This window comes from Syngnathus floridae, chromosome 11 (assembly GCF_059516105.1).
Source record: "Syngnathus floridae isolate MCC-2025c chromosome 11, RoL_Sflo_1.0, whole genome shotgun sequence".
NCBI lineage: Eukaryota > Metazoa > Chordata > Actinopteri > Syngnathiformes > Syngnathidae > Syngnathus > Syngnathus floridae.
This window is the reverse complement of record NC_142423.1, coordinates 10450120-10463770: the sequence shown is the minus strand read 5'-3', so window position 1 is coordinate 10463770 and position 13651 is coordinate 10450120. Positions and strand designations below refer to the sequence as shown.

At 41.8% G+C, this 13651-nt stretch overlaps 1 protein-coding gene and 1 long non-coding RNA gene across 2 annotated transcripts; one reads left to right on the top strand and one right to left on the bottom strand.

Annotated features, from left to right (window-relative positions):
- The first annotated feature begins 3114 nt into the window (after positions 1-3114).
- Positions 3115-13188, top strand: LOC148391025 (CTTNBP2 N-terminal-like protein). The gene is made up of 7 exons (XM_088388575.1): positions 3115-3260; positions 6279-6383; positions 9633-9860; positions 10054-10161; positions 10243-10431; positions 10508-10678; positions 10770-13188. The coding sequence occupies exons 1-7, from the start codon at positions 3255-3257 to the stop codon at positions 11586-11588; spliced, it is 1626 nt and encodes a 541-aa protein (XP_088244701.1). The 5' UTR covers positions 3115-3254; the 3' UTR covers positions 11589-13188.
- LOC148391026 (uncharacterized) lies at positions 4880-10418 on the bottom strand. Its single transcript, XR_015861151.1, has 4 exons — positions 10199-10418; positions 10037-10128; positions 9618-9866; positions 4880-9560 (listed from the first exon to the last, which is right to left on the bottom strand). It is a non-coding gene; the product is annotated as an uncharacterized LOC148391026 (long non-coding RNA).
- Positions 13189-13651: the final 463 nt, after the last annotated feature.

The following is a 13651-nucleotide window of genomic DNA, read 5'->3' as shown; positions in this document are numbered from 1 at the left end:
TTTCATGCCTTTTCTTGAATTCTCTTTGATTCAACTGCAAAGATATTAACCTCTCATTCACTCAAAAAAAAGTTTTTTTTGGCTTTAGCCCGAAAGCTTGAATCTCTCGACACATACAAACAGCACACTTCAGCGCCTCTGATTGGCCCAATAATTCATTCTGTCAGATGCATGATAATGAAAAGCTAGAAGTGGAGGAACTTCACATGAAATTTTGTAGTCGACAGAACGATGCACACCTTCGTAAGCGAAAGACTAAAGGCATGAGGAATTTTAAGAAGGGGGTATAACTAACTCGCTTAAGAACAGATTGACAGAAGCAATTGTCGTTGTTAGTTGTAGTTGAAATGTTTAAGGAATTCTGGAGAGTGTGGAAGAAGCCGTCTGTTATGTGATTAAACTACCTCATCCATTTTCCGTAGGCTAAGCTACTTTAAATTCTGGATGTTTGCCCGTGTAAACACGTCACTTCAACGACCTTACTTAGCACGTAAAGACAAGGATTCCAGGTTGATTTTAGAGCTGCATTGCTCTATTTTTAGTCTGTTACATTGTCCTTTTCTGTGACATACTATACTGTATATTTTTTCCACAGTTTACGTTTCATTTTTTCAAACACCGTCTCAGAATCCTAACACCAAATAACCATATGTACTTAAGTATAAAGTTGCTTATTTTCAGGAATAGAAAATTGTGATGTTGAGATTTGTTGATTTTCTCTGTTTGCGGGCTATCCACAGTTTTACGTTGCAATATCGCCATTGACCACTAGATGACAGACATGGCTTTGTTGTGTTTGCACTGGTCATACTAGTGCTATGTAACGTGAGTCGGCGTAATAATGTTTGGTGGATTTAGAATGAGATATAAGACAATCATAGTACCTCAATATTTTTCAAATTGTGAGTTTATATTTAAGGTCAAAATGCACAAAATTACTTCTTGCACTTAATGATTTAGTTTTGTGCTGTCCTTGAATTGTAATTTGTATGCATATGAGCCCTTTGCACTGGGGGGGGGGCAAAATCACAGTATGTGGTTATCTTCATATTGTTCAAACACTGTTGGTGGAGGTTGGATTTTTTTTAAATGCATTGAAAAAAAAAAGTGTCCATATTACTGCCACACAGTTGGTTAGGATGCACGTGAATGCCACAATGACACTCTTTTCTCCACAGGTAGTCAGGTGAGTGGCACTTAGACACATCCACTAATATATTGAAAGGCCTCTACACACGATACGATTAAAAAAAAAAAAGACAGATATGGAGCAACAAACTAAAAAGGAGTGGGAGCATGCCAGCCAACAGAGTCTGATAAGTGTCACAAATGAGGTCCCAGATTGTAGTTAGCTGCAGATGCTATATTTACTACTCTTGTCTGATTCTATGTGTGCCACCGCCGCATTACGTCTGGCATGCATGATTGGTGCAGCAGGTGTGAAATTGAGATGAAATATTGATTTAGAATACTTTCCCTTAAGTAGGGGAAACGGTATGGAGACGTGAGAAGGAATTTATGCATCAGATGACTTTGTCGGGCAGCAGATGTTTGGATTAATGTAGATTTATCCAGTTTTAAGAGAACTTAACTTCTGGGTGGAAGATGGAATCACTCACACTCTCGAAGCAATTTCTTTTTTCACCTTCTTGCTCATTAAAATTGTTGTTTCTGCAGTTAGTCTTTACTATACTGAGCTTTGAAATGTTCTTTGTGTAAATGAATATTATCAGCCTATTAAAGTATTTATTTTTTTTTTATTTAAAAAGGTTTGTTAGATTCCAGTTTCCTCCAGGTGTAGCTTTTGGTCTTTTGACTTGAAGTCAGTGAAATTAAATACATTAAAATTTGAAGTCTAATTTTAGCATTAGTAAGTCGGTAGTATTTTCAATTACATGTTTAGCATTAAAGTGGAGGGCTGTTAAGAAATTGGTTGTTTTACACACAAAATATGTTGTTTATTTCGTTTTATGTTAATTCTAACAATAAACCTCAACTGCATTTAACAGTTAAAACCTTTTTTCTGGTCAATTGTTTACTATGCAAAACTGCAGCTGGGATTTTTATGCAGAGGCAAGCTTCAAACCGACCGTGCTGAATGGCCTGTCATTGGATTGCAATTTCTGTGTGTTTACAATCTTTTCAATGCAGTGAATATGTTTTTCAGCAGGTCCATTCTCATGAACGTAATGTAAAATTTCCATCCTGGTGAGCCACTACAGTGTAGTTCAATTAGAGTCTAATTGATAACGAGCAAGTACTGCCCTCTACTGGCAACTCTCAACTCTTGAGCTGTTCAAGGCCAAGCCGAACAAATGATGTCGCATTGCATGCGTGGGCCAGCTGCTTAATAGCACCAACATAACAGATGTCAAAACCAAGCGCTAAAACCTCTGTAACTCTATAATTTCCCTAGTGAGAGCACATACATATTTATTATTTACCCATTTTATTTTCTACAACAAGCGCAGACGTCTTCGGATGACTGTTTTGTCACATGAAGGCAGCCAACAGTGATTTTTTTAATAGACTATTCTGGATTAATTACACATTCAGGCGTGACGACTGACTGACATTGGAGTATAAAGTTTTGTGAGCCATGCAGTTCTTTAAACATTGCGTAATCTATTCATTTGTGGTCCTCATTAGGGTTTGGGCGAACTGGAGACTATCCCCAGCTGAGTTTTGGCTGTAGAGAAGCAGGGTATATGCACATGCAGAATTTCTATGTTGTTCTCAATATTGCATGAATACTTATTCACATTCATATATTTGCATGGTTCGTGTTTTTGCATTTGATGACTAAGAGTGTAACTAATGTTGTGGCCACAGGGTTTTCCATAGAGTAAGTACAATGGGTTCCATTTAAAGTCCAGGCTTTTGGTTCGTATGGACCTTCTATGTGCTCAAGCATTTGAATATGCACGTGAAATTTTCAAAGAGTCGTCCAAATAATGTATATCTAGATCGAGGTTCTTTTCTTTTCTCCGAGGAGCTCAGGAATGCCTAACAAAGAACTCAAACCAAATCCAAGGGGGCGGGACGTTATTGTCCCGCCCATTTTTCTTTGACTCATCGCTCATTGGTTACTGCTCGGTGTTTGCTTTCGCCCATTGGCTAGGACAACTGTCAGTTAAACGACACTTCCATCCAACTCCGGGATCCGCTCGCTTCGGAATCAAGACGACTCAAATCAAGGTGAAAAGGAGGCGAAAAGTTCATGTCGGACTTTTTAACGGAACTCTAAGGACCACATGAAGGTAAATCGATGTTGAAATGTCGCTGCAGATGATAAACGCGAGTGTTTTCTTATTGCACGTTCGCTTGATCGTTTTGTTTGGTAAAAAGAATGAGGCAAGTTTGTTAAGTTAGACAGCGAGGCAGGCCGAAACCGTTTGTCTGTCTTTTCTGCACATTTCTGCAGAAAAGAAAGCTGATATCAACAAAGGCAAGAAAAAGTTTGAATTTGACTGCTTGTCTAATTGACCCACCGCGGACGTCCCAGTTGTCTCCATCTGGACGTCAACAAGTAGTCTTGAGAGAGTATAAGTCAATTATATTGTCTAATTCCAATTGAGCTGGGAGACATCTGCTTATGCCTGCTGCACAAAAACAGGTTTGTTGTTGAAGAACAGCAACAACAACAATAACAAATAATGATTATGATGATGACAACACAAATTTACATGCTTGTGTATATCAAACATGAGCTTATGCCTCTGGAATCAAATGTGTGACAAAATGCCATTTCTCGTTATTAAGTTATTACAAAAGTTATTATTAAGAAGTTACAAAAGTAAAACGTCATCCAGGCTTCTACCAAGACTAAATATTCCTTATTTATTGCATCTGCTTCAAAATACCAACTTCTAAAAATACTTCAAAGTGGTTAAAATAGTTAGATTTCTTTGGAGCACAAAACGAAAACAATAGAATATGACTGCCTTGGCTGAGGTAATCATAACATCATCATAAAACTCACTGAGAGTTGATTATGACCTGATTATGTAACTTTTCCTGAATGTGCCAAATGCAGAGGGCAGAATGGTGGCAGTTGAGAGATTCCTGGTTTGAATGGTTGGAGTTTCAGCATTCAGCCTTTTCTCTCGGTACTCTACTTCCACTTCCCCAAACTATGCATGTTAAGTTCATCAAAAACTCTAAAATGCCACAATGTCAATCTAAGATTGACTGGCGACCAGTCCAGGGTGGCCCTTGCTTCTGGATAGGCTCCAGTTCTTTTTCTTGTGCTGCCTTACAATGTGATCATTTATAGACAACGCTGCTGTGTGTGTTGTCAGTCACCTGGCCTCAGACAAACCCCCGATTAAAAGATTAACTTGGCGGGAGCTGACGGGCGGAAGTGAAGGCAAGAAACACGCAGCAATATTTGTGTGGATGTGTTCAAAAGAAAAATCACAAGATTGTTTTTGTGATCAGGGAGGCCTGTGAAATAAGCAAATGGGGCTTGTAAAAAGTAAACGCAAGGGCCGTCATGCAAAACGGCATTTAATTAGCATTTCGCCCTGCGGTTGAGGCTGAGTGATGGCAAGAACACTGCGGGCCTTCTTTTGGTGAGTGGGATCAGATTTTACGGCGTAAAAGAAAACTCATAGACGGAGTGTCACTCAAGCAACTATATGCAGTCATCGGATCTTAAACTAACAGCTGGCTAATCATCTCCATGCTTTGCTGTCTTGTAATTTGGAGCAGATCAGTCATGGATTGCTCAGAGTGGGCCAGCCGGGACACCTCACCCAGAATGACCTTCTTAAGGTTTCTGAAATTTGGGGATGAAAATTGAACAATGGAAAAAAAAGCCAAAAAATTTCACTGAATTCCGTAAAAATACATTTCCCAAAAATTGGGGAGGAAGAAAAACATTGAAATATATTTTATTTTGAAAATTCTGAAAATTTTGAATTATACTGTTAGTTGGCATTTGTTTACAGTTCAGAATTTTTATGATATTCCCAAACTATTTTCTGCTACTATTAGCGCCCATTTGTTATGGCATCACATCATAAAAAGACCGTATTGTTCAATTTTGGAGATTGCTGGACCACTTTGTGCTTCTCGTAGGGACATGAACGTTCAATCTCAGCAAAGCTCTTCATACCATGTCATTACAAAATATGCCTGGGAAATCTTGCAGCTTTCATATGAAGTGAGGCCGGCTGCCGCTGCTGTCTCTCATTATGCAACCGCCCCCCTCCCACCTTCTCCTGATGACTTCATGATGTGGAAAGTTGCGGAGAAAGGCCTCGGCCCCAATCCATGCTTATCATCCACGCAGATCCATCTCCAGTGCCATTCGATAATATTCTTGAACCTGAGCCACTTGCGTGACAGGTGGCAGACACGGTCAGCGCTCAGGTAGTTGTCGTCGGAGAAGCCGTGGCTCTATGGGGGAGAAAAAAAAATGTCAGCCCGCACATGCTTGACAGCCTTGGAACCTGGCGGGAAGTTTGGTCTGCAGAAGCAACACAGCTGTGAGATTACAGCGCGGCCACGCTACAAAGAGACCACACGGCATTTTCACACACGCACGCAAAATTGTTACTGTAACCGCTCTGAATGGGACGAAGAAACCAAAATGATGTGATTTACAGTCTTTTCTCATGCAGTGGTTGAGGGGTGTTTATTTACACCATGGCAAATTGTGCCAGGCGTCTGTTTGGGGCAAGTTGGGAGTCCCACTATAAAACATTGTTCATGTAATATGTAATGCTTGGTGGGAATGGCATATTCCAAAGTAATTACACCCACACCTGTTACATCATTTTCCCACAAGGGTAGGAGGAAGCATTTATTTGCAGGGCGGTGTGTATTTATTTAAGTTTGATGACACTTCTGGCAATTAATCAGTGCAGTGCATCTATTAGAAGGGTTAACTGTATTTTCTTACACAACGTCTGGAAAGTGATTGCTCCTTGGCGTCTATTTGACGGGAGCACAGAAACCATCTTATGGTTGCGGGTGTTTATTTATTTGACTGCAGAGACGACCAAATGTCTGTTCGAGGAACGATGTTAGCGGGAGCCCCTTTTATCTACGCAAATAAATGAGGATTATGTAACTAAATATACTACAGCCGTGTGTCTTTGTTTTTACTCCTTTCCACTCAGCTGCAGTTAGTGGTACAATCTTTACTAATTGGGAGGCATTTTCTTTGTGCAAATACAATTTTTCATTATGTTCGTTCCGCATTGGTGAAACGCTCTGTGCAGAGCTGCAATATTTAGAAGATGTTGTGACGTTATTTGTCTTCCTAACAGTCCAAGCTGAACATGGACACTTTGACCAAGCCGGAGCTGCTAATGCTCTTTAGCATCCTGGAGGGAGAACTGGAAGCACGAGACATGGTCATTGACACTCTTAAGGTACTTAAGCTACTTTTTCGCCCGTTAAAAAATATTGTATCTCCCAAATGTGTTTATTTATTTGTTTATTTATTTATAATTATTTAAATATATACATTCATATTTATTTATTCATATTTGTTTATTTTAATGCAATCAGTGGTGGGTTTGGGCAAAAGAACAAACAAACACAACTAACAAAAAATCACAATTTGGAGATGGGCCGCAACGACCTGATAGTTTTACTTGAACAATATTACTAGGCCCATTTGAAAGACTCCGAATTCCCCTTTAAATACGTTTCAACACTCGCATCCGGTTTATGCTCAGTTCCAGCCAAGACAATTAGGCTAAGTAGCTGTAAAAACTGCCTCCACTTCCTGTTGTTCCTGATGCGTTGCAACAAGAAGATTGTCCAATCAAAGCCGCCTATGTTTGAGTGTTTGCATCCTTGGAGATTCTGCCTCATAACTGCTTAAATCAGCCTTCTTATGAGCTTTAATGGGGAAACGTGGCTCGGCCGAGTGCAACAAAGCCTCTGTCGTGTCTGACGCATAGCGGCTCGCCCCGACCTGGCTGTGTCTTACTTTGAGCGGGATTAATGCTGCCTTTCAATTAAAGGATTCCCTGCTTATTTCCCACAGTCCTTTGCTCTGCTGTAGGCTCACACGCTTGTCTACTTAAGAGATTTTCTTACCTAATAAAAAGGAACTAGCAAGAGAAAGAGAGAGCAATGGAAATTCCACCAAATAGTGCCCACACCTCCGCGGAAACGTTTATTCTAATCCCCCCGTGCTCTGCGAAAAGTGTTTGGAGTGTTATGTCTAGACCTCCAGACCGCATTCCTGCTTCCCTCCCGGGACGTGGCCATCTAAGGCAAGAAGAGATCCAGTCGCCGGGTGTCCGATGACTCCGAGCGAGCAATAAACATCAGCCAAACTGTTAACCCATTCAGAGCCGGTTTGGCATCAATGAGCCACTGTGGAGGGTCCAACGACTCCTGAGAAAGGCTCTCTTGAGGAAAAGTGGTCACCACTTAGCCTGCGGCGTGTCACGAGCGTGGACTTGGAGCTCTACTGGGACCACATTTCAACCTCTCCCAAAGTTATAAGCCTTTTTCTTGGTTTTACAAAGATTTGAAAAAATGTTTATTTAGCTGCTATGTTATATAGCTCGTTTTTGGCACATTGATATTTTCAAGCTGGAACTATAATATAGTATTAAGGTTGGTTGTACACTGCAACAGATCCCTGAATTTTGAATTGCTTTTATGCATCAACATTATATTTTATTTAGCTGTTTTTGTGTTGAATTTTTATATTACACTTGGCCTAATTGGCTTGCTGCTGTGTGTGCTGTTTTCCTTTTGAATTTCATTTATCAAGCACACTTCTTCAAATTTTCTCTCCATGGTGTAGTCACCTGATAAGTCATCCACTACAATTTATATAATGTTTAATTTCTGTCATATCTTGCAGTAAAATGACTGACAAGATTAGTTTATGCAGTTGCTCAAAGTAAGTGTCAAACATTTATTTTTTTTTTGCTTAGAACCGGTATTCATTTTAATATTATGTTTGACCTTGTTCTCTCTCTAATTGATATTTTCCCTGGATGTGAAGATTAAATAAAAGGAAGAGAACAAACTTCCTGCCCTTTTTTAATTTTTTTTTTTTTTTTTTTAAATACCATTAAGGAATGCTTGGCGTTCTTTGTGCTAACAAGATGATTATCAGGAGAACAACATCAGCCCAAATTCTTTTAGACCATCCCACGCAGTTAAAAAAAAAAAACCCTACTTCTGATAATAGACCGTGTCGTTCTCATGTGAGAAATGGAAAATCCACAAATCACCACAATGGCAAAAGCTTCTTTTAGCTTTGAAAAAGAAAAATAATTGGTAAGTAAGATGCAGTCAAGTTACTGAAATTCATTGAAAAAAATAATTCACCTCTCTTTGCACATGTATGGAATTGTAAACTATTGCTGCATTTTCTTTCCCCCTTTCATGAGTCACTTCTGCAGCTGCTCGACTTTGAAAGGGAAGTTGTTGGGGTTTTTTTTTTTCTTTTACTTCTCCTGGCAACGCTCGTCTTTGGCCCACAGATCTGCAGTAGCCACTGAAAGGGAATATTGGACTCATTTGTGCAAAATCCCAAACACGCATATGAAATTTCACATGGCGGCTATTGCTACCAGTGATCCAGGCGTGAATTATAGCACTGATGTTTGGCTTTGCAGTTCATACCTTGGATGATTCCAAGAGCAGACACACAAAACCTCAGATAGAAAACACAAGTGCTCAGAAATTTACAAGTGCGTAGTCTAATTAATAATTTTCGACGACGAGATTAGCAAGGTTTTCTATGTCATGTTTAACATTGGTTTGTCCTCATCGTAATTTTAAATTATTTTACTTTTCAAATGCTTTTTTGGGGGGGGGGGTATTCTGCCAGTCCCTTGCTTTACAGAGCAGACGAATGGAAATAGGTGCAAACTAAGCATGGATTCTTTTTTTTTTTTTTTTGTTCGAGTCGCAGTGATGAACACCGTTCATGATTAAGGGTGTCCTTGTGCAACACAAACACCCAGAATGGAAACTCTGACCTAAGATCTTTGCTAAAATGACACATAAGCACACTGACAGGATGTGGGCCGCTTTTACAGAAAAAAACAAAATTTGTCATCTACTTTTTTTTAAAGTGACCTCCATGACTAATTGAAAGAGAAAAAAAAAGATGCACTCAGCCTTAACTTTGATGAATCTGTAGAAAACATGGAAGGATTGTGAGAGGGGAGACTCTTCACGGGACGCTTCATGTCCAGTCCCGACATCTTCATCATCTCCGCCGCATTTTTCAGTCACTCAAATTACACAAAATAGGAAAAGGTTTTCAGTTTTATTAACAAAATTAGCAAATGTTGAATTAAAAATATGTGGCGCGCTTATGGTCTGTTTCTCTAGTTTCATTTCTGATAAGAAACAATCGTTGTGCCCAGCTAACCTCAGACGTGCCACCCACCGTCTTTTACAACGCTGTCCACTCCGTCGTCACTCTTCCAAAGAGGATGGTGTTCGCTGTAATCTCTTGATCCTCTTTTGTTGAGACCTGTTCACGCCGTGAACCATCTCGGCGCTGCGTCACCTGCTTCGAGACATCTCGCCTGGCTCTCGGCCCGGAAACAGGCCCTGGCCATCTGTTGTTTCATCCTCGTGTCACCGCTGCTCTTTTGTGAAGTGTAACAATGAAGTACCTGTGTCATCATCAGGCTCAGCGCAAAGAGTTCTTCGTGCAGGAGCGCTACGGCCGCTACGACCTCAGCGACCCCTTCCTGGCTCTGCAGAGAGACGGCGAGGTGGTGGGAGATCACCGGGGCAAGGAACACGCGGCCACTTCCAACCCGCTGGTGGTGCTCAAGCTGGTAGTTAGCCACTGCAGGAGGATGCAGGAGAAGATGCTGGCCCAGTTAGCGGCAGCAGAAAGCAGGCACAGAATGGTGGGTCTGTTTGGATGGACAGTACAGTAAAGCACAGGCAATGATGAGTACAAAAAGTTTTTTTTTTCTTACACTTGCTGTCCATTGATAATGACGTTCGTTGAGGTGGATAAAAACAGGGTGAATTTTGCTGCTTAATTGATATTCTGCAATATTGATCAAAATGCCGTGTTCACCTCTGTCTTGTATTTAGGTGATCATGGATCTGGAGGAGGAGAAGAGGAAACACGCCGAGGACACGGCCGAGGGCGATGACGTCACCTACATCCTGGAGAAGGAGCGGGAACGTTTACAACAGCAGGTGACTCAGCAAAAGTTCATTTACCATCATATGTCACCATCAACAAGTTGGATCATGTGGATGACTCTTGTCTTTCTGTAGCTGGACTTTGAACGTGGCCAGGTTCGGCGCTTGGAAAAAGAACAGCGGCGCGTCACGGATCAGCTGGAGGAAGAGCGAGCGCAGCACAAGCAGCTCTCCTGCGCCCTGGCCAAAGAGTGCAAGTGGGCCAGCGCCAGAGCCCTGGAGGAGGGCCACCGCCTCGCCGAGGCCGGCCGCAAGCTGGACAAGGTGGATCTCTCTGTTATAAATTTCAATTCTAAAATATCGTTTTTGAATATTGCCTCACTTTATGGGTGTTGCTCAGGAGCGGGAGGCCTTCCAGGCACTGAAGGAGGAACTGGAGGAGGAGAGGAGGCGAGCGCTGAGGATGGAAGCCAGGGTGGAGGAGCAGCTGGCCGAGTTCGACACGGAGCGAGAGCAGCTACGCTCGCGACTCAAGAGGGAGGAGGCACACTGCGCCAGATTGCAGCAGCAGGTGGTGCAGCAGCTCATGTCAACAAATCATATTATTATTATCGTCCCCAAAGGTGGAGCCCTATTGATCATCATTGTTGTTTGTTTGGAAGGTGGAGGAGCTTCAGAGGAAGCTGAGTGACATCAATGTGGTGGCAGATGTTCAAGAAGAAGGCGTGCAGTGGGCCACAAAGGTTCCTTTAAAAAAGAAGACCACAGAAGCCAAACTGGAACACAACGAGGACGAAGGTCACCGGGGAGCCGGGGAGACAAAAGTCAACGGGCACCATTATGTGACGGAGGCCGACGAGCTTTCTAGTGGCGGACCCTCAAATGGGAATCCTCCAATTCAGCAGAGTTCCTCCCCGTGCGCTTCGCCCGTCCTATCCAAACATCCCAGCATGCCGACGGGTTGTAAGTCTTCCTACCAGGCTGGAATCAACCAGCGCTTCCACGCCGCCCGCCACAAGTTCCAAACGGCGCCCAATGACCCCGAGCCCACCCAGCCAACCACCAGCACCTCCCCTACACCTTCTCCAGCAGAGTCCAGCAAGCAGATGGCCCGTAGCACCGTCACCCAAGTCCTTTCCCGCTTCACCACCACTACGCAGCAGGCACCCAAACTCTCCACAGTCAACCACTCCCCCTTCGGTACCGACTACCGCTGCTTGGCGGCCCCCCTGTCCCCCACCGCGGGCCGGGCGGCAGCCCCTCCTCAGGGTGTCCGCTCGCCCACCATCCCCAGGGCAGACAGGGGAAACCCTCCACCTATCCCGCCCAAGAAACCTGGCCTGGCTCAAGCTCCGACTTCACCGGCTGCCGTCCCGAGGTCGGGCGGCCATTTTAACGACGCCCCCCATTCGGGAGGCTGCGGAATCACTTCCGCCCAAGACGGCGTCAAAGAACTGGACGTGGTTCTTTCCTCTAATTAACATCAAACACTGTTATATGACCGTATGATTTTTGTATTTATTATGTCAGTCTAGAAATATGCATGGTTGTTGATAGAGAAAAACAATAATCCGTCACTATTTGCAGGATTACGCTGCTAGCCATGAATTGATGCCTCCTCCCCCAAATGGTTAAGAATTACCTATAGATGCCACAAAACAGGGTTAGCAAACAGCTACATGAAGTTCTGTAACTCACTTCAACATAGTTCTTTGCTCCAAAAGCAATACTTTCATATTGCTTTAGCCTGAGCACAAAGAGAACTGTATGCAAGTTTCACTAACAACGCAGGTTAAAATCCCTGACATGAAGAACTCCTTTCACAGTCTAGATGTATCACTTCCACATGCCTCACAGGGACCAATTAGCATGCTACTTTTTGTTTAGTGCAGAGTTTCTTAAACCTTTAAAGAAGGAGCAAAAAAAAAAAAAAATGCAAATAGGTCAGTTTTTAGAAAACAATTGAGGATAGGCTCTCAACAGACAAATTTAAGTTTAATTAGTGAACCATGAATATTTTCTATATTGTATGTTCTATTGCTCTCCGTAACAATGTACATATATGTATTCTTATTCTTAATATGCAGTCTTTAATTCTTTTATTTTTATAAAACTGTACAGTTAATTTTTTTCCTGTAAAAGGTTCCTTATCTACTGCAGTATATGATAGAAATATAGTTTTATATGACTTAAATGTATATATAGTTATGATGAAGATCATACATATTATTATACACAGTCACAAACACAGTACAGTTCTATGTATTTTTAAGAGATTATTAATATTACAGCCAAGTTGGTATTTTTGTGCACTCATTGTATCACATTCCTCTTCTATATACACTAGAAGGGTTAATAAATGAAACCCAACGACGTGTTTGTTATTCAACTGTGGTCAGCATGTAAAATGTTTAAGAAAACTGTAAAGCCGCCGCAATGGAATATATTAAGTGCTGTCACCTGAAACTAGTCTTTAAGTGAAATTATTTTCAGAGTACACCAAAAAAGACTTTCCGCCCAATTATGTATTATTTATGCATTAAAAAAAGACCTGTTCAGTATTTTTCATGAATGTATTTCCACATATAAAAATATAAATATTGTTAAAAGGAAATAGTAGCGTCAGGAGCTCAAATACATTTTAGCTGCACTTCTACCAAATGTCCTCTAGGGGGCAGTATTGGATTTAGTCACAAACATTTTTCAAGCAGCCTCAACAATACTCAGATACTTCTGTCAATTTTACTTGTCCTAATAAAGGTCATGGGTCAATAGGAGCCAAAACGCAGACAGACTGATCGACAGATAATCAAGGCTGGCAAGGAAAGCCTACTAGAATATCTGAATTTTGATTACAGTTAATCAGCAGGTGTGCACTACCTTCGTTTGAATGGCAATGGTCAATTCTGAACACAGGCACATTCTGAGTTATGAGGGTGTGTGCACTTTTGCAAAGTATGCAAAATGCTTTTTGGGGGGCAATTTCTTTTAATATCACAAAACTGTGGCATTTGGGCAGGGGCGTGTTGACTGGAGAAGAACTGATGAGAAGTACTGTTATAAATAAAGTCCCGAGAAGAAGATCACCACTGTCACCATTTTGCTTTACGACTTTGCACAATAGCTGCTCTACAATGAAGATAAATGATGACACTGCGGCGAGTTCAAGGAGGTCTTGTCATTACTGTCCTCCCTCTCCGCCCCACCCGTCTGACATTCCCAACATCCGACGGGTCTCCCTCCGCCCCCCAAATTTAGCTCAGGGCCATGAGAGCAGCCCAGAATAGGAGCTCTTGGACCCCCTGCCTGCCTCTGGGAGCCCCTGGAAGAGCGCAGCTGGCGGTTAGGATGAACAAATGATGACGTCACGATGTCACATCACAGGACATTACCCACACGATGACGAAAAAATTGTCTTATTAGGCAATCACTTGGGAGTTTTTGTAGTCATATTATTTGTTTATTTTATAACATTTATTAAATGTTATTCCATGGAATATTCGCTTTTAATTTGGTGATGCTTAGTTCTTATTTTGATGATTCC